The sequence below is a fragment of the Numenius arquata genome, chromosome 11 (genome assembly GCF_964106895.1).
Source record: "Numenius arquata chromosome 11, bNumArq3.hap1.1, whole genome shotgun sequence".
In the NCBI taxonomy this organism is placed as follows: domain Eukaryota; kingdom Metazoa; phylum Chordata; class Aves; order Charadriiformes; family Scolopacidae; genus Numenius; species Numenius arquata.
This window is the reverse complement of record NC_133586.1, coordinates 41,479,400-41,501,180: the sequence shown is the minus strand read 5'-3', so window position 1 is coordinate 41,501,180 and position 21,781 is coordinate 41,479,400. Positions and strand designations below refer to the sequence as shown.

Genomic DNA, 21,781 nt, shown 5'->3' with positions numbered 1-21,781 from the left:
CCTTAAAAGTTCAGGGTCACATACGGGACTCAGCATGTGCCCAAGTCCCCGTGCCAGCTGTCTACAGGCCACGTGCACCAAACGTTCACCTTAGTATTGCTGCATTATTATTTGAAGCTTTATGTAGGCAGACAGGTAAAATGGCCAGAGAAGACTGTCAGTGCTGATGTAGGCGGTCATTAGAAAATCTCATTATATTCAGAACTCTGTACAATGAATCACCTTTCTTCTCCCAGAAAAGTGAAAATCTTCTCTTTAAATGAAATGTTTTCTTCATCTCTCAAGAACTCACCAGGCAGACAGAAACCTACTGCCTATGAGAAAAGAATACCTAGTCTAAAATCTAATCATCTTGTCCAATTGCTTTAATATAATTTTAAAAATATATCTTACAGACTTACTCTATCCAGTCTGGCATCTATTCATTTTTTTTTCTATCCTAATATCCTGTATGGGATTCTGATTATTGCGGGGACAGGGAACAAAGAAATGGTGGCCAGGAAGTCATCAGATACAGCAGCCCTATCCTATTTTTCAGGGGAGTTTAAAGCCATCAGTACTTACACAACCATGGAATTATTTGCTGCAAGAAAAGAATCAAAATCATGGTGATGAGTAAAAATAGAAACAGAAGAGGTAGACAAAGATTCTGCAGAGTTGATAAGCTCAATTTCCAAATAAAACCTCCTGAGCTTGTTTAGATTGGTGGTTCAACGTAGCTGACCTGCCAGGAATAAATCAGGCCTACAGGAAAAGTAATGCATCTGAATTTGCCTAAAACTCCCTGGAAGTTTAACTTGTGCACATGGCATACTTTCGCACTTGAAGGGTTCATCCACATGAATCCCAACTTTATAATTGTTGTATAACTTAATTTCTTTTAGAAGATTGGAGCGTTGTGCTGTCCTCTCACCAGCAACAATTTCATACTATGTATTTCATAATATCCAGCTCTTATTTACTGAGCAGTTTTCATCGCTAGATCTCAGAGTGCATTACAAAAAAATAAATAACAATATACCCATTTTGCAAATGAAGAGACTGAGGTTCAGTGAATTCTAATAGGATCTCATGGCAGGGTAATAAAACAGGCTGGTGGTCACCCACATCCCAATGGGCACACTTTTTACTCCTCACTTTAAATTGAGCAATGTCTGATAGTGAAGCTATAAGTTTCTATGACTATATTACCTTCTTTAAGATGCAATGATTAAACCAACAGAGGCAAACAGACAACATCTATAGCATTCACCATGGAAAGTGGAAAATCAGGAAAGTGAGAATTTTCTAAGCATCATTCAGTACTTTCAAAAGCAGTGACCAAGATCAAAGTCTTCTTTGATCCCGTTTTAATCAAAACGCTTCCATCAACCTCTAATTTAGCCTCATGGTCATTTGCTTTCTCTTTTGTTTATGGGTTTGGTTTTTCTTTTCCTTTGTCTTGTCACCATCTATCATGCTATTTCTAGTCACATTGAATTTCCCTGGGGGACTTGTAGACATTTTGGTTTTGCTTACCCAATACCCACTTCATGATCAGTAATTCTGTCCATGAGAACTGAGTTGTTTTGACTCTAAATATTTGTTTTGGATGATCCGTGATAGTCTCGTTGGGGAGATTTTTCACTCCTTCAAACCGATCTGAAGCATTCACTACTAACAGTCCAAGGAAGATTGTGAAAGAAACTGCATGTGCCACAAACTTCATGAAGGGACTTCGGAGGGTCCGTCCCAACTGCAATGAAAAATACACAAGACATAAGATTATTTTTTTTCCCTCATCCACCTTCTGGAAGTTTTTTTCCTGTAAAAGTTTGAACCATTTGCCCAAGGTGAAAAGGATTCAGAAATTAATTCTAAATCATGAACTAAACGGGGTTTACATTTGTTCAAGTTCCTCTTAGCTATTACTAGACATTATGCATTGTAGTTCCAATTATGCCCTTTGGATAATTTTCTATGCATGGAAGTATCTTACACTGCTCCTTTTTACTCACATACAACATCTAATTGTCCTGGCCATATGGTAAGTGGAAAATGAAGAGACAGGACATTTATCTGAGATGTGTTTGTGTGTATACATGTTATATGAATGTACTCATGTTTGTCAATATATATCCTAAAGATGGGCCCACTTCTCATCCTCACATCATTGTTATATATTAGAATCTTTTACTGATGCTGAATTCTTGGTTCATTAACAATGTGTAGGAAATAGCCTTCTGTTTAAAGATTCTTTGGTAATGCTTTTAATATAATTTGATATGGTAGTCTTCTCTCATAATTACTACAAAAGCTGGAGATTCACCCCTCAGAACACAAGGATTTATTTCAATACGTTAAGACTCAGAACAGCAGATCTCTTCACTATAGCTAATATTTGTTCCATTCTTGAAAAGCTTTGTTTGCTAATTAATTTAAATAATAGTCTTTTCATCTTACATTTTCTGTGATCTAAGAAAACATTACTCCAGAGAGATGGCAGAGTAGAAGCACTTTAAGGAGTGCAAGGACCAATGCCTGTGGTGTTGGATGAAACAGACAGGAATGGAAGTGTTGTCCTCTATGTGCCCCTTCCAAAACCCCCTGAAACAAATGGGATTTTTTTGGCAGTATATTACTCACTGATTAACTTCCCTTGATGATACGGTATCCTCAAAATTTCCTTAATATATACTGACTTAATAAGAATTCTGAAAAAGGACTGAAAAAGGAAATTCTCTGTTTTCTTACTTATCTCCAGTAGCAGCTTTGTTCAAAGGAGCCCAGGTCTCTGGTTATTACAGTGCAGGAAATATTTTAAAAGCAGGGCTCTCTAGGTGTAGCAGAAACGTAAAGGAAGTTTTATGATTCTGGTTCTTATTTCTTTTTCTTCTCTGAATTTTTAAAATGTCAAATAAATCTTTCATGAAATTGACAGAAGAGTAAATCCTATTGGAAAATTTGCATGTTTCTAAATACCAGAAAGACTTTCCAATAAAGAAAATGAAAAAAATCTGCTCTATCTACGAGCCCTTATTAACATTGCTTTTTTCTCAGGTCAGTAGGATGTGTTTAAGTGGGTAGATATCGCACTGGTTTAAAACGCAAGTTTCCTTAATCTTGCCTAGGAATATTATGGCAGATGTAGGAGTAAATGAAGTGTGTTAAAACCAGTCGCAACCCTTGTGATGCCGCTTCACTCCTCTGCTGTAAACCTTGGTGTAGTGTTACTTCTCAACAGCTTTTTACGGCTGGTGGTAGATTTACATTTTGTAGCAGAATTTATATTTCCAGTACAGAGCTGATGGGGTGATGGGATATGTTTGAACAATGTCCCATACAGCAATAATCTCAGAATTTTTCCTCATACGATCTGTCTGAGAGAGCTCAAAGAGTGTGACTAAAGCATAACAACGACTATGGGCATATGGGGCCTTACCAATAAAGTTTTAAGAAAGTGCATTTGCAGTCTGTACAAGGCTAATTTCTATCCTGAATTCACTAAAAGAGAAACATCACTTTCTATTGAACCATGAATTCTCTCCATTTGTTTTTTTTTTTCTCTCCAAACTTTTTCTGCTCTCTATAGAAACTTAAAAAAAAAACCAAAACCAAAACAGAGACCTGAGATTAAAGCAGCACAGTCTTGATTATCAGATAAATAATCCCATGTATTACAGAACCAAATGATTTCTCTGGGTAATTTCACTTAGTTCTCTACTGATTTAACAGAAGTCTGCCTTTAGTCAGTGTTACATCAGCATTTTATCCCTTTTATTACTGTGGAAAGCTTACTTTTTTTTTCTTGAGCTGCTGCTTTTCATATCTTCTCAGAAATCTGATTTTTAGCTAAAAGCTACAGGAGCTGAGAGTGTTGACTAGAATATTCTGTAAAAGAATTAATGAAGCATCATTTCCTCCAGTCAGCCTAATGCTTTATGACAATAAGATATATTTTTCAAGCAACATGATATAGTTAAGCTCAAGGTGTGCAACTACTGGGATGTATCAATTTCTCAATTACTTTTTTAAAACCAAAATATCATCTTTCATCAAACCAGGCTTGCAGGGAAGTGCCTGACTGTCGCTGTTAAGGCAGAAACGCTGACAGTGTGTGAATACAAAGGTTCATTTTTAAGAGAACAGCTCATTTCATGACTTAGTATCCTATCTGTATTATAGGAAAATAATAAATCATACAGACATGTCAAAAAGAAAATATATAAAATGTGATAGTGAAACAAAGTTTCCAAATGGAAATTAATCTCAGCTCCAAGAGACAGGAACAAATACAGATAGAAACATCATAAAGAAAAAGCCATTACTGTTTTCAGTACTATGCTCATAGTAGAAGCATGAAAAATATTGTTGCAGAAATTGTATGTAACTTCATGGCGGAGGAAAATGCCCAGATTAAAAAGGTAGAGGTACAGCTTCAGGTGGAGTGAACCATTAAAGTTCCAACGCTTAAATGATGCTGGCTCTGTCCCAGTGGGAGCTATGGCCCATAAATCCCCAGCGTGGCTACGTGAAAGCCAGCGAACAGCCCAGGCAATGAGCGCTGCGGATAAATGATCTCTGTTAGTGTTGTAATATTTGAATGAGCACTTCAGCCACCCAGAGAAGAAAGAAAATACTTCTTGAAGTTCTACAGACAGTCCAAACAGTCCTGCTTGCTCTTGTCATTATATTTTTGGGCAGCAGACTGTGCAATTTTTCCATTCTACCTCTTCTCTTCTGATCATCAGTGAAACAAGTTTTGGACACCAACATATAAAGTTTCGTTTCAGAGTCATGGCCTCTATGAGATGGATGAGTCAACACAGATATTCGGGGATAGGATGGGCTTACACTCTGCGGGTCTTGTCAACAGTTTGTGCATCCAGAGGTGAATGAACGACCTACACTAAAATTGTTTTTAATAAAGACATCTCTATGCAACTGAATACAAAAGAAGACTTAAGAGTTCAGTTGCAAATTCCAGTTAATATTATTTACTAAATTTTCAAGGGTGGTATTTGGTATGGTGTATTCTAACTCCACAGAGCTTTATTAAAGAAAAAATTCTTATATGGAGTAAAGGCTTGAAAACATATTCCTTGCTAAGATACATCAGTGAAGGAATTATTTTGAGACATGAGTTACTCTACCACCCTATGTGAAACTGCAGAATTTGACCAATACATCTTAAGAATGTGACACAATAGTATTGGCCAGGACAGTTCCTATAAGCAGTATTCCAAATTACAGATTTTTTCATTTTTCTCACTGTCTTGGCCCAGAAATAAGCCCTGAGTCATAACTAGCCATCCATGTGTTTTTTAAGTCAGGCCTGATTTGATTTACGTTAAATATCTTAGATGATTGTTAATATGTAAAAATTATTTCATTACCCAGTTGTGTAACATCAAGATTGTTTCCATGACTCAAAAGCAAACAAAACACTTGTAAAATTGACCAAAACAAAATTGGGCTGCTCAGAGGATCACATGCAACTCTTCTGTTAACATCACTGTCCTTTCAGCAGAAATGCTGCCTCTAAAATTGTCTGCAATAACGCTATGAGAGGATACAAGGCTCATGCATCAGCCCTCAGCCCTTGAACCAAACAATGACGATTTTGGGTGAGGTACCAATACGTGGGGGAAAAATGCATTCATTATTCAGTTATTTCTATCACAGGCGCCAATCAAAAATCAAGACTACATTGTTCTGATCAATGCAAACCCATGCATTAAAAGAGAATTCCTGCCTGAAAGAACTCCCAATTTGACTTTATGATAGAAGGCTGGTTTTTCACAGTCTAAAGTGGGGTGAAAAGAGAGGGACACTGAAAAATGAAAATGCACAAAAGGTTTAGTGTAATGAAATCACAGTTGAGGAACAATTAAGTCCCCTTTCTCTATTTTTTTTTTTTTAATTGTAATACACCTACCTCAAGTAATTAAAACCAAGTAACTTAATAATTTCTTATTTCTGCTGTAAAACTGATTTATTTTGAAATTTTTGTCTCAGTTTCTTTCCCCTTATTTTTTATGCTTTTCGTTTAAATTCTCAACTTATCTCTAGTCCGGTTGTTCTCCCCACATACTTCTAAATTCAAATACAACCTCTGTAATTCTGAGGATACACCACAAATATTGCTATTGGCTGGTGTGCCAACTCCCAGCACAAATTCAACAGAGGTGAAGGAAATTAAACAGTTTCATAAATCCTGGCTAGACTGAGTTCTGACATAACAGATTCAACATGGTAATTCCACACATGAAGTCCCTCTATGACCTAACCAAAACCACCTGCAACACAGCCTGGCTTTCACAATCACTTCATGTGAAACTCCAGAGTCCTGTCCAGTATTCATAAAAGCTGTGGGGTTTTGTGTTGATACAAACCTTGAGAAAATGAAGTTACATCCTCAGTTGCTCTAAGAGAAAGTACTTTTCTTGGAAATACTTCAGAGGACACCAAGCCTCAAACATGTTTTATTATCTCAGATGTTCTGTAAGACTGTTTTCAAAGGGTTTGTCTGATTGCACCAACATAAATCTTTTCAAATTGTAGTCTTTTCTTATTACGCATCCATGGATCTATAATTTCTTGAGCTTGACAAATTTAGAAAGGATTCCTCACTGGTTTTGAAAGGAAATAGGAGGAGATGCTTTCAAGACTGAATAAATTACCAGAGCCAGGGGTAACTTCGATCAATTTAAGTACCTCTGATAAGCCTCTTGCTGAAGACCTCTACTTTGTAATGGATGATACTGCTGGCTCTTGCTGAATGTGAAATGATCTTCTTCCCTGCCATCTTTTCTGTGGCAAGAGTAGTGAAATAGCTATTTATCACTCAGCCACACACCTATTTATCTCCACTTGCTTGAGCAGACTCTTTCAGGATGAAAATCTCACTCCAGATTTCATAGCACAGACAGCTCAAGCTTTTAGCTAAGCTAAAAGTTGGCTCTGGTTCTTTGACCTCTAGGTCTTGGCAAAACTCTCCTGCTCCATCTGATGCTGTGAGACATACCCCAGCCACAGTTAGGTATACGGCAGTTTTCCAAGTTTCATCAGCTTCTCCCTCAAAACCATAAAGATTGTGTGACTGAGTCTAGTCTTCTCTGCAGTGCTAAGCAGTCCCCTGGGGCTTGCCAGAGCTTCAGACACATGTGCCATAACAATGCTCCTCTAACAAAAAAATACAGAATGAAAAAGAAGAAGAAAAGGGAAGAAAGGAGCCCTGAAGAGGGGAGGAACCTGCAACAAAAAGTACTTAAAAGGAATAAGAGTTTAAACATCAGAGTTGCTTTTCAGGGCAACAAAGCTCTTCTTCTTTAGTTGCTCCTCATTTTGGTGGTTCTTCTATTCTTTCTTCCCCCTATTCCCATGATGTTATCTCCTATCCATTCCTTATTTTTCCTATTCTTTTCTCATCACGCACTGTTTCACTCTCTTCCCCCACCATTATTACCTGTAAAAATGAACCTCAAACTCTGCTGAATAGCTCCATTTGTGTATACCAAGCAACACCTCAGGTTTGCTCTCCTCTGCGGCACAGAGGACAACATGAATCACTTCCCAATGGCATTAGAGAAAACTATGTGACTTCATTCCAGGTCCTGGATAGAAATGACCATAAAAAACAGGCACCTTAATGAGTTTGTACCTTGCTGCAGGGAGCAATCCAGTAGGCTATGGCGAGGAAGGGCAGGCCAATGGAGACCCCAAAGACAGCCAAGAACTTCACAGCTATAGATTGCTGCCGTAAGCCTGAGAGGTTTTCATACCACATGGTGAGTAATTGCTGCTGGCAGTTGGGGTGAGCAACAAACTGTAAGAGAAACAGAAATGGAAGTATCAGCAACATTGTCTGAAGAGGAGATTTCAGTGAGTAACCTGTTGAACTTGGCAGTGGAACGAGACAGGGCATGTCTCTGTTGTCCAACACAGCTTATGGTGGCACAAACAGAAAACTGCAAACCAGGTACACAAAATCCCCAGGTACTGACAGAACGAGTTTCACTTCTGCTTCTTGTCTTCTCTAGAGAAAAGTTTTGTTAGACAGCAGAGCATGTCTAGGCCAAAACCCAACATCCATCGGTGGCCAGCACTGACAAAATGCCTCTGTGGGGTCAGCACTTACATCTGAGAAAGTCTACAGTGAGGTTCAGAAAAGACACAGAGAGGCGGTTTAACGTCAAGCTGAAAAACACCACTGATAACTTGCTAAAGGCACAGGCCATTGAAATAACAGCTTAACACAGCACCAGTATCACATTGCTCTATTCACTCCATATGGACCCAAAGTGAACCATTCTGCACGGTTCTCCTTCTCCTGTAAACTATAAGAGGTCTGGCTGGTATTTTGCTACTTTAAAAGCTTTATCTCTGATTACCTTTCGAAAAATGACAGCTCATTCTTTACTGATTGGACAAAAAGACAAATTTAAAAGCAGAAGGAAAAGCTGTGGTGCTCTGGTACAGAAAGTACATGTTTTGTATCCCGTAACTGAGACTCTTCTTCAGTTTATTGTTCAGAGGAAAAAGAAAAGGTGAGCAGCAGACAACTGAAAAGGGCAATTTCTTAATGGTAAAATTACAGCACCACCGGATCCCACGGAAGAGTTTTATAATAAAAGATTAAAATTCTTTATTTCATATTGTTCTTCAGGGTGATTGAATTTAGAATTCGACTATCTTTAATCACAAAGAAAGATAATTAAAAGGCAAAATAACTGAAAGGAAAGATGAAAAATAAACATGTTGCCAGCACAGCTGGTTACATTAGCAGAACTGAGTGTTTCATTTTTGAGTTTTGTGGATGAATAGATGTTCTTAGGAGGGAAATGTAAAACCGTCCACTACTTCAAAAAGCAGAACTTTCTGGAGGTGAGGGGGAAGATGTAGGGGGTAGAGAGAGAGAAAGAGAGGAGGAAAGCAGAGGCTACTGGGGGCTTCGTGGCTGCTGTTGTCCCTGCTTGACAGGGTGGCCATGGACCATGTCCGGCAGCTGCCCTGTTGCTCTGCTTCAGCCCGTCCAGCTGCAACCAGCAGTGGGGATTTCAGCCTGTAGTTTTATTGGTACTGGAAAGTAGAGAAAATTCTAACTGTGCTTTCATCTTCACTATCTATGAAATGATGATCAAATCAGGAATTTAATGGACTCTTTTCTAGACGTTTGCATAATAAAACCCCGTTACAGTGAGTTTAAACGATCAGTTCACTGCTAGTGCAGAATGAAATACAGTTGCACAGTAATTAGGATTGCTGTGGAATAGCACATTTGCCTCTTTAACAGCACATTAGCAGCTATTTAAAAAGCACTTCAGATGAATCAGGCTTTGGGGCCTGCATTTCTCAAAAATTAAAAAATGGAAAATAAGACTTTACTCCTTCTACTGAATAAATCAGAGTGAAGAAATTTGATAGCTTTTTAAACTCTTTTGTCTTTAGAATTTTTTCCTGGAAATATTAACATTTTAATATGCTTTCTTTCAAGCTGTGTATAGAAGTAGCAAGCTTTCAAAAAAGATAATCTATAAATCATCAGTCCTAGTCCTGAGGATTTCAAGTTCAAGGTTGAGGTGATGACAGCAGCATTGCAAGGAGGCATTTCCCAATGCCCAGTGTTTGTGCTAATGCTGCAAGGGCTTATTATCCTTCTGGCAAAGGAACAGAAAGATGAAGTGGAAGGAAACTAGATAGAGAATTGATTCCCTTTGTAAGTTTTATTTTCAGATATGAATTCAACAGCAATTGTAGCAACTCATGGAAAGGAAAATTACATTGGTAGACGTGCAGACTTTTGAGATCAAGGGCCAAAGTAACAGCCAGGCTTTCTCCTGCTCTTGTAATTGTTGACCGCATTATGAGAATTGATTCAGACAAAGACGTTCAGTTGTCCTTGGCAATGAGACAGTCAAAGACTTTTGCTGGTTTGCGTTTCAGAGAATTCATCAGACATTTTAATCTGTTCATTGTTTCACTGTCTGGGAACAGCTACAATGAAAATAACAAATATAGGAAAATTGAGAAGGAATTGCCATAAAACCCAGTTCATTGGAACAATTTATTTTTTACAAGGCAATAAAGATTGGCAGCGTGCCATAAAGCCTCAATGGTGTTTATCTTACTTTGATTATTACAAAAATGAGGGAAAAAATAAGATCAGGTTAAGAAAGATAAGAGCATGAATGAGTTTTGATCTGTTATTTGCTTACAGCAAGCAGTACAGTTTTTCATTATGTTGGCTCCATCAGATATTAATGAAATACGCAGTGACCCTTGGACATTGCCAGCCCCCTCTCTATCAAAATTTCAGAAATTGATCTTAGATCTCATCAGAGACATTACAGAGCCATTTAACTTTTTCCCTTCTCTGGGAATGGGCACTGGCACCAAGCTAAAGATTACACTAATGTTTTGCTTAGTGGCATAGGCACAGAAAAGAACCGAGTTTGAGACAAAAGCTTCAAGGCGGAATACTTCAAAGTGTAATTAAAAATGGTGATGTGGTATATTGAATTTCAGAGGCCTGAATGGTGCATTGCTTTTTCAAAGTTCCCATTAAATGCTATTTCCCTTTCTTCAGTACTGGAAAACGAGGCTAGGAGGCTTTTAAGGGGAAACTGTGGCTGCACCAGAAGGAGAGAAAGACAGAAAGCGTTGCAACAAGACCGGTGCAGCCAGGGCTGTGCAGAAGGGCAAGATATCACTGATTGAAATGGAAGCACTGGCAGTGGAGGGGATCCCGTGAGTCCAAAAGAGCCATTTAAAAGCATTAAGTGCTTTATCTCACGGACAGAGTGAGTCCCCTCCAAGCTGATAAACGTAATGCGGCAGGATCTGTGAGCTCAAGCAAAATGCTTCCCAATGTTTCTGCATTCAGAAACCTCAGTGGTAGCTTTTCTGGTCCCATGGCACAGGGAACCCAGTAGATGGCAGTCGGTTTTCCTTATAGCATGTATACCTCTCTGATTTTGGGAGAAAACTATACTTTCCTCCAACCTATCAGTTACACGTTTTTTTAAGTCAAAAAATCGCTAAAAAATAATTAAAATAGAGTCACACATCACATGAAGAGCCAGCTCAAATAATGAAACTGCCAAAGTGGTGGATTTGAGAGTCACTGAAGGACACAGGAAAGTATTGACAACTCCGAAAGCTGCTGTTCTGTGCTACAGGGGATTAAATGAGTGAAATGAATATCGTCTAGAATATGGAAAAAAATCTCTCAGAGCCTTCAGTGGGAATTCAAAGGGCCCAAAGGAACTGTTTTTCACATAGAAATAAAGAGAATGTTTTAGAGACCACTGTGGATACCACATTGAACGATAACTTTTCCACGTTGCTGTCTAATTTGATGTATGACAGCTCTTCCTCTTAGCTTATCATGTATATGCATTGTGGGAAAGCACTTTACAGCTCTCATGACAGAGTGAGATTTTTTTCCTTAGTATTCGTGTTCAAAAATGCATGAGTTTCACTACATAGACAATAAAGTACCTTTACGTCTCTATAACTGTATAGGAAGTTACTTCTGATAGAAAATGCTGTAATAGAGAGACTTTCATTTTTTATTTTCTATTTTATTGGACAGAGAAAATGTCTGTGATGAGGAGGACTCCGGTCACTGGTGCTGTTCAGTGTTAGCACTGCCATTGCCTGAGCTGTCAGTGGTTAGGCAGTGTTTAAACACCCTATACAAAAAGTCCCATGGTCCCTACCCAAAGGACATCTCTCTTATCCTGTGGCACATAACAGATAAGGTACAGCCAGGTGAAAAAAATCCAGGAAATTCTTGAGAGTCTCAGACAGTGCTCACACAAACAGGGGAAAAAGGAAAAAAAAAAAAAGAGAAGATAAAAAAAGATAGCTATCTTGGACAGAAAAATACTGTCAGCAGAAATAAGAAAAACTTATGGTAAGACAGGTAAAAGGCAGAGGTCAGCCTCAAATGATTGGAATTAATTGTGCAGAAAAAAACCACTATCTTTTTTACTACTGAAATAATTCTAATTCCCTTATGAGTGCAGAAATCTACCGTCAAGGCAAAAGAATGAACCACTCAGACAGGATCATCTTGCTTTGCTAATGTGCCCTATGCTAAATAGCCAGGGGCTGAGATAGGAAGGAAAAGCTCATCAGTGAACCAACGAAAACACTTTAAAAACCTGCATGTCAGAGGTAACAACGCAAACTTGTGACTTTAACTTTCCTGCTTTCACAGAGATACTCCTGTTGTGTCCCCTCCAGCTCGTCCTTTTGCTGTAAGCCCTATAACAAACGCTGGCAAACCTCAGCAAACAAAAGCTGCAATTCAGATGAGCAGCGGTGTGTTTAATCAGTGAGTAGAGCTAGAAAAGGAGCTACATAAATAGATTTTGAGAACATTGGTAATGTCAAGAGACACTGGCAGGGGCAGGGATGAGCCATTTTTCTTTCCATCATGTAGCTGCATTCAGCCCTTCGAACAACTTTTTGTGTTCCTTATTAAACATTTGTCTTTTGATGTACCTCATCGCTTCTGCAAGCCTACATTGATTAACACATTTTAAGCTGCAGCACCTGCTCACAGGATCCCCTGGCTGGGCACGTAATGCTTTAGATGCCGGAGATCCTAGTGAAAAAGCCATAGCTCTTTTTGATGACTCATTTGAGTCAACTGTCATGCTGTGCCGCTGAATTACAAGGGGGGCGTCAGGTGGATTCTATATGTGGCTTTTCCCATTTTGTCGGGGATGTCACCAGGCAGCACAGGAGTAGCGCTCCTGCAGGGATTCACACAGAGGAAAAACCAGGTGGGATCTGAACCATGTACGTTGTGTGCTCTGAAAAGGTGGAGGTACCTAAGAATTACTAAGAAGAGCTCATGACACACCTGACAGACAAGCGCAGGCTGAGCTGAGCTCTCTGTGCTGGTGTTTCCAGCAGGACTAACACCAGTGGACGGTGAGTTGGCATTTGCTCAGCTACAGTCCTGTGCTTGAGCAAAAACAGGTGGGAAGGGATAGAAAGCTGGGCTTGTCCCTCTCTGTTTCCATGTAGGCAACATCATGTTTCTCCCCCCAAAACCCTCATCAAAGGAGATGTAAAATCATCCCTTTTTAGCGGGTTGCTGAAGATGCTCTGGGAGTACCAGCAAACATCAACAGGGATGGAAGAAACTCAGGGAAAGGTGGAAGCAGGATATTACTGTTGTTCCCTGAAGGGTAAAAGCTATCCTGCATTTCACCAAAGAGGATTGGATGAATTAAAGAGTAAACACATACCCACGTGCACAAAACAGAAGAAAAAGGCAATGAAAATATTAAAACAAAACATAATAACTTTGCTTTTAAACCACTTCTCATTTTTTTAAGATTCCTTTGATATTTTAAGCATTTTTTAGTCTCAAAGCCTAAACAAAGAATCTGTATTTATACTGAACAAAATAATTTTCTTGGACTGAAACATAATTTTGTTGAATTTCAAAACAAAACCAAACCTTGAAAAAATGGAAAAATATGTCAGAACAGTTTTTTGATCCCATGAAAGACCCATCTGCTTGCAGAGTCATTTCACCCAAAGCAGAGCAGGAGACGAAAAAAGCTGAGTGGAAATTATTGAAGCTTGCTAGGAAATACACAGTACAGGAAAAAGCCAACATATGCATATGTCTGTTCTTATCTTCACCTTATACTCTGTTCTGTGAACCTCCAAGTGAACAAAGAGACCTTTGTTTTGAAGAAACTATTCTGAGAAACTTTAACGGAAGCAGATGGGATATAATATTCTGATTTCATAATCCAGAGTGCGGAAAAAAATCTGCCTTTAGCAAGTGGTTGTGCTATTAAACTATGACAAATGAGGCTGTCAAAGGGTAAATATGGCTGGAACTTGCTCACTGTTTGCTGTTGTGCCTGATAATGGGTGCAAGTAAAATTTTAGAAAGTTTAAGAAAGAAATAGAAAACTCCTTGCCCTATTATTTACAAATTCAAAATAGTAAGTGAAGTTCCAATCCAAATACCCATGCTGTGAGACCGTGACCTTTTCACAAAAGACACCTACTCTAATTATAGTTAAATTCTATCCATGGCCACAGGCCCAGTTTTTAAAACACCTTGCACCAAAGTAACCTTACAAAGGAGAGGAAATCAGCAGGTCCAAATTCCTTCATCCAGAAGCAAAAAAAGAATTTCATGGAACCCTGTTCAGCTTGGATGAAAGAAAATTCAACTGATGAAGATGAGTTTCAGTGGGATCTGACCGTAGCATTAAAATAAACACGACATGAGAAAAAGTCCTCTGAGATATTGCAGTTGCTGCAGACACACAGAGAACATGAAGCAAAGAAACATCCCTGCCCTGAGGATTTCTGCAGCTTTCCCTCTGTCCCTGGGGTTCATTTGACTGTCTAATGGCATCACACACATATTCATGAAATTCTTGCTCATCCTGTAGATGATCTTTGTGACAGTCTTGGTGAATATTCAGACCTGGTATCTGAAGTCTAACGTCAGCATTTATAAACCCAGTAGCAAAGGGAAAAGGTTTATATTTGTAGGCAGAGGCCAGATGAACTGGAATTATCAGGACAAAATAAAAACAAATTGTGCAACCTCAATCTCTGAGTTATTTCCAAGACATAAAACTAGAAGCATTTATTACGGTTTTCATAATAAATTACACCTTTGTAAAAACTTTCACACGCACCTTTCTTAACCAAAAAAATCTTTCTTATTAGAGCCACTTCACCATGGGGAAATACTTGCATGCCTCAAATCCCAAGATAGCCATTCATTCCCCAGTTTTATGGAAATGAAATATCTGGACCTGCTTGCTGGTTGACCTGAGTTATCTAATCCAAAATTCTGATTTTGAGCACTTAAAACTTTAGCATAGCTAGACCTCTTTGCTGTGCCTCAGTCTGCTCTATAAAAGCAAGCGGGTTGTTTGGGATAGATCTTTTGCTCTCAGCTAAATCAGTGAGTACATTAACAGGATTTGGATCTCACTTTGCAAAGGTGAGAAGACAGAACCAAGGCAGTGAAGGTCATCCCAGCATCCCAAAGCTTGTGTATAATTGCCCCAAACCACCCGTGCTGCGCAGCTCTGTAAAGGAGAGGGCACGGTCCCATTAGAGTGAGCAACATGGATGGAAACAGGATTTGACCAGGCACCGGAACGGTGAACAGGCACAAAACAAAACCCAATAAAAACAAATTAGTCTAATAGAAAACAAAAATAATGGGGTAAATGAAACTGCCAGGACCATTTCAAATGCAATTCACCTATTGATGGAAATGGTCTCCAGTGCTGAGTGAAAACACAAAATTAATAACCCTCTTAGTAGTGGAAGGAATGCAGGAGGATTTTTTTGTCATTCTGTTAGAATTTCAATTCATGTGATATTAAATTAAGTAAAATATATTTGCAGTATATAATTAGAAAATGTAGCGTTTATAGAAGTTCTTTAATTGGTTCAGTTTAATCCTTGTTCTGCCTAAAATTTATTTATAATTTCACTTCCCCGGGACAAGGATAGAGGCTCTTTTTTGTACTAAGCACTATTCTACAGTGTAGTAAATAAGGTGGTTGGCTCTTGAGCAAACTTCTGTTTCATATTCTAGTGGGCTTCATGTTCTCTGAAGAGATTTATTGCTAATGTCTCATTTCTCCTCTTTTTAAATGTATGAATAAAACTTATCACTGAATTACTTATCTGAAAACAAGGAAATGAATTGGAAGTCCTAGCCTCTAACATTCCAAGGTTTTCATATCTGTGCAGAATTAAAACCACTTGGAAAACCTTATTATTTAATTATTCATCTGAAAACGTGCCACAATAAAAAGCTACCAAACAAGTTCCCTTTGGTGTCTATAAAAAAAACCCCCACCTTCTGTGGGTACAGAAGGAGAAATATAAAATGCTGTAGCCTTTTCCTCCCCCAGGAGAGTCAGTAAACTCTTTTCCCTTGGCTATGTGGTAAGGAAAGTCTGGGCTGATGCTCAAACTCAGATGCCTCCAGGATAGATGGCTTCAGTCCCAGCAGAGCTGATGGAGAGGACTCACTCATAGGATGAGACTCCTCTAACCATGAGGTATAGAATCCCAAAAATGTACTGAAATGTAGATACCTACAAGTGCGTGACAAGAGCAGCATGAAGGAGAGCTGCACACTGGGTCAGTACCGATGCAGACACCCGAATTTGAACACCACTTAGGAAAAGTCCCTCAGTAACTTGAAATACTGACTTTTATTATTATTTGAGAGGTTGTACTCATCGCCACCTGACTTTCTATCCAAAATGTGCTTTAGCAGGTCTACCGCCTACGGGGAGATAGATGAAGACAAAATTGGGGGCAACTAAGGTCGGGTGTGTAGCAGACCGTATTAATTGCTCTTTTCTAAGTGAATTTTGTTATTAATAAAGGTAATTTAAAGTCCTTTCATCTGTGATGGGCATCCATGCAATGGTTTTGATGTGCTCCCATGCTATCATGTCAATGTCTTGATGGATATCTAAGACTCTGTGGCATTTTGCAAATGAAAATAATTAAGTCTGCATATTACAGTAAATTGGGAATATTGCAAACACCACGCAGGATGGAGAAATGATTCATCCAAGCCTTGAGAGGATGGATATATGGGCAGGAAATAACAAAATGAGTTTCATGTTGGAAAAGAAAATAAATTGAAACATCTGGGCAAAAGGAAATCATCAGAACCACAGATTTCAGTGGGAGGAAGGAACCTTCCTAATGTAATACTCAGAGACATAGAAACACTTTCTGTGAGGAAGAGAAGTAACTCCTTCCCTTTCCAATCTCTGACAAAATGTCTGTAATATGCAATTAAAAATGTAAAAAGAAAAATTACATGGATATGCTTAAGAGAATGACCACAGTGTTTCTACTATTCACACAGAAATTAAATTACATTTGTACAGTATCGACTGTCTCTCCAGGGATGAAGAGACATTTTTCATCCCACCACCACAGTCCAAGCCATCAAAGACTCCACAAGACCTCAGATAAATACTCCTGAAACTAGAGTGGGAAAAAATTAACCAAGGATTACAGAAACAAAAGCAAAAAGCTAACTTCCTGAAAACCTTTTTTCTTCAGGAGTTCTCCTCCTTGAGGCTTCACATCTAGATGGCAAAACATAACCCTGTCCTCCCTCAAGCCATATCTGTACACGTTACAACCACTGGGGTACAGAAAAATCAATGTTTGTCCTGTGGGAAATTCCTAAACTTAATTTGGTTCCAAAGAAGGACAAAGAGGAACAAGAGAGATTTTCTGTGACCTAGACAGCTCTGAAAGCTGTGGAGCTGAAACATTCCATTTGGGTTACCGAAATGTAGTTTTCCATTTGTGTTCAGGCTCATGCACAGGCTGCGTGTGAGGCGGTGGGCGGTGTGGCTCAGTGTGCCCTCCCCGCCTCTCCCCTGCAGCAGCCCCTCACCAGGACATGACATTGCAGGAATTTGCAGGATAACTGCAAATTGAGAGCTCACAGAGCCACAGCTACACACCATTTGGCATGGCACAGATAGACTCTTTGCTCTCCAAAGGGAGGAGTTTCAGAACTTTTTATCACTCCTGGGCTTCTCCTGCCCTCTGTTCTCCAGCTTATTTTCTTGTACTTCTCTTGCAAACACCAAGCTTTTCCAGTTAACCTTCCTAAAGATGTGCTAGCTGAGCTCTGCCCCAGCCTGTGTTTGGGGCACAGTCTGTTACTGCACATTTTGGGGGGCAAAGCTGTCTCTTCAGCAGGAGCAAGACTGGTTTGTCTGCCCATTCAGGGAGTAACCTTCTCTAGTTCCCATGTGGGATGGAAATGCTGCAGGTGGGGCTCCATTCAATAGTGAGAAGGACCCTGGAAGGCATTTCATGCACAAGTTATTATGCAGGGTAAAACCACGTCCTCTGAGCAAATGAATGGGGAGCTCAAGTTGTTGCGGCAGTTGACGAGAGCTGGGATGTCCCATGCCCTTGAGTCGAATGACCAATGCAGTGAAAAATTACCATGAGTATTCTATTCAGAACATCTTCCATATGTTAATTATTAATAATACAGTTATGAGAAAAGTTCCTGTTCCAGCTCTCTATTAAATAGGATTTACACGGCCATCTGGTGTTCTGTTTAATTCTTATTATTTTTTTTTTTTCAAACCCAATTTGTATGTCTTATTGTTAATTAAATTAAAACTCGTGAAAGAAAAAGGTGCTCTGGCTTTATGATGGCTAAGAACTGAGCTGCTGAGAAAACAGAGGTGGACACTCAACATTTGGAATTAAAAGAACACAGCAATGATAATCCTGACTTTGGACAAGAAGGAGAATGAATGTGACCTCCTACAGCGAAGCAACAGCTTTAGACCTAAAGGTAAATGTCGACATATAAGCCCCCTGCCAACATTAAAGGATGACAAGACAGGAGCATAACAGCACAGACAAAAATGAGAACAGAAAATATGAAGGGCTCTGTGAAGTTGATATACACTAGTAAAATAGTTTTTTGGTGGTACATCAAAAACTGCATTTTCTCACTATTGGCTGTCCAAGGGAAAAGTCCAAGACAGAGTTGTCCTAGCCTCTGTACCTATGCCTTTCACAGGTAGAAATCACATCCTGGTTTAATTAGAAATGAGTTCACACACAGGGAAAACAATTGCTACCCTTATATTTCCAGTATCTGATTGGAATAAAAATTTTTTAATTGTTTCAAGAAAAGAAAAAAGATTATTCTGCAATTTTTAGTCAAGAACATGAAGTCTCACTTAGATGTTGTAAGCCTGCATGAAGAACAGCTGAGAGTATCCCTGGCTCAAGAAGCTAAGAGCAGTTTTATTTTCTTTCCTTGGGACCAGAACTCCAATTTAGCAACTGAAGCCACTTTTGGCTCTAATCCACCAAAAACACCCAAGCAAAATAATTCCTGTTTCACCTTAATGCTGCTTTTAATTTTGCCGTTTCCACGAGCAGCTGGCTGGAATCTGCCATGGTGTTTGCTCTCATACCATGATGGCTCCTCAGCCTTCTCCTACAGCATCCAAAGAAACCACCTGAGCAGCCCTGCTGCAGCACCAGCAGCGTGCTCTGTTGCTCTTCCTGCACCCAACCTTTCTTCTCCCTTTGTCTCAGGCCCTGCACATCTGGAGGAGAAAGAAATCAGTTCTTGACGGGAGTATGCAAGTGCCTAAGCCTAGCTAACTAATATCAGGGGAGACAATAGTAAATTGTTACAATCCCGTAACATGGGCTAAAAGTCCATTTCTTGGAAAGCATCCAGGACTCGGTAAATGCTCAAATGTTCACAAATTGTTTGTTTTGCTCTTGACAAACTGTTCCCATTGTAATAATATTCGAGGAATTATGAATCATTAAGACAGCTAACTGGAAGGGAGAAATTACTCTGGAAAACTTGAACGGAGGCTATTTGAGTGCAGTTTTCCAAGAATCCAGGGGTACAGAGCAATTATTTAGTTCTTTCAGGAAGGGTAGAGAATTAGAGTCATACAGAGTTTTTAAGGACCACTTTGTAAAGCACTGTAATTTTAGCTTTCTCCCTGCTGTGAAATATGTACAAGCCGAGTTTCTTAATTCTTCAATGACCCTGTATATAAAGTCCTCCAATTATATAAGAGCCTTAAACTTGTTTTCTTGTCAGCGTCTCATATGTGCTAGTAGCATGCTTTGCAGAAACAAAAGGGGAAAAAGAGAGACACAAGTGAATTCTGGAACTTTTCATGTTTTCTTGACTGACTTTCCAAGACTCATCTCAAATGTGCTCAGCCTACTGTAGGCACTTAGATGGAAATGTGGATAAAAGCTAATGATTTTTTTTTTTTTTAAATCAAATATTTCTTAAAATTTCAGATGTGAATGCAAATATTTAGTTTGGGTACTAACTTAGTTTTAAAAACCCCATAACAACTAACACCTCTTTTATTTTCTCAGACCATTACAGAGTCCTTAAAGTTGTCTTGTCTAAGATTCTTCTTGCTGGTCACAGGGAAGAATGAATATAAAATACTTCAGGAGCTCTATACTCATTTAAGTAAGCACATCTTTATTTCTTTAGCTCATCTAGAACTTGCTGAGATGGATAATACAAAACTGACCTGAAGACTGATGTTAGTGTTGAAAGTGGGGAGGTTTTTGTAGCAGGGATGGCAGGCACAGCTGTAGTCCCTTCATTAGTCCTACCCTGCCAACTAAATTTCCAGGACAAAAAAAAAAAAAACAAAGAAAAAAAGAAAAGAAAAAAAATTAAAAAAAGCAAACTATTTTTCCTTGTCATTCCAGTTCTAGGGTGCAGTTAAAAAACTGGAAAGGTCTCCACATCCCTGGGACTGTTTCTTGGTGAGTTAGAGCCACCCACGTCCCAGTGCCTGGACTTGGCTTGGGCACGCAGCACCATCAGACCAAGTGATGGGGTTTGGGGCGTTGGGTGCTCTGGGTGGGAAGTCACTTGGTGTGCCCGCCTTGCTCTGCCTTTCACACTTGGAGGGCCACATGCGATCTCGCTTGCGCCTATGAGTCATTGCACTAGCTTTGAAAAAGTGACTTGAAATTTACAGAATCTGCCCAAGACTTGATTTATCAAATATGTATAATAATTCACCCTCCATCTCACCCCCCCTCTGTTATAGGGTTTTCTTAAAATGAAAATAGATTTCAAAGAACAGAGTTTTTATACATAAGCCTAAATATCTCTCAGTTGGATAAAAAGCTTGTACCTGAATCCATTGCCTCTTAGGGAAATCATTACTGCTTTATCGTAACACAATCTCTTTTTTTCAGCAAGTCTGATAAATATCAGTCTATTATCATAAGTCACTGCCAATAACCAAAGCCATTAATCTGAATGTCTCTGCCTCCCACAAATGAAACTATCTTATTTCAAATTAGCAGTTAAATGTTTATCTTACATGTAAACATATACTGCCTGCTGAAAAGAATATTCTGAAAAATGCTAACCTGAGAGTCAACATGAGGCTGACAAACACTCATGTTTATGTTCTGTAATTAGTTTAACAGTTATTATCAGTGAGTAACAGGTTGCTGTGGTGCAGAGGATGCTCAGCTTTCCTGAGCATAGGAAGATATTTATAAGGAAAAAGACTAAATGTATATGACACACCACAGATGCTTTATGTCAGTATTCATGTATTAGGAAAATGTGCACGTATATAAAATGTAAGAAATGGAGAAAATATTCCTCTGAAACTGACTGAGCTAGGGTGAATGTGCTCAAAAGCAGCACAATATCTAACAGCAATTCAGCTCTGGCTAATGGTTTTGGTATCTAAAGGACGACACACATATTTAGAAGAATAAACAAGTAAAATAGTGCAGACAAGTTCATGCGTTGAAAAGGTTTGAGGTTCTTATCAATTTCATGATAATTCTCAGACCATAGGTCACTGGGGACTATTCCTTGATGATGTGCTGTCAGTCTATTTTAGATGAGTTCATTTTCTGAAAGACCACCAGAGCAGGTTTGGCCTCCTGTTACCAAAGCGACAGCTTCAATAACTAAACTTGACCCAGCTTGTTGAGAGGCATCTAACTAACAATGAGCTGAGATGTTATGCTCAGTTTTGGTGATGGAACTATGCAGAGACACAAAATCCCAGGAGGAAATATTTGACTCCGTACCATGTGCTCCTGCATGAAAGCTATTCATTTCAAATAAGAGTTTTAAGATTCTTTTTAATTAATGGCTTTCATAACAGGAAAAGACCTTCTCTGGCCAGCACAGCAACACAGTCAAGAGGCAAACTGGAGCAGGTGGTGAGTTTGGGAG

The 21,781-nt window shown here is 39.1% G+C and overlaps 1 protein-coding gene across 1 annotated transcript in view; it reads right to left on the bottom strand.

Moving 5' to 3' along the window:
• The window catches only part of TRPC7 (transient receptor potential cation channel subfamily C member 7), a 181,778-nt gene that overhangs the window by 22,639 nt on the left and 137,358 nt on the right, over positions 1–21,781 (bottom strand). Inside the window, exons 5-6 of the mRNA XM_074156134.1 lie at positions 7,643–7,807; positions 1,519–1,735 (exon numbers count right to left, since the gene is read on the bottom strand). Of these exons, the coding sequence (XP_074012235.1) occupies positions 1,519–1,735; positions 7,643–7,807 (382 nt within the window). The remainder of the gene's footprint in view (positions 1–1,518; positions 1,736–7,642; positions 7,808–21,781) is intronic.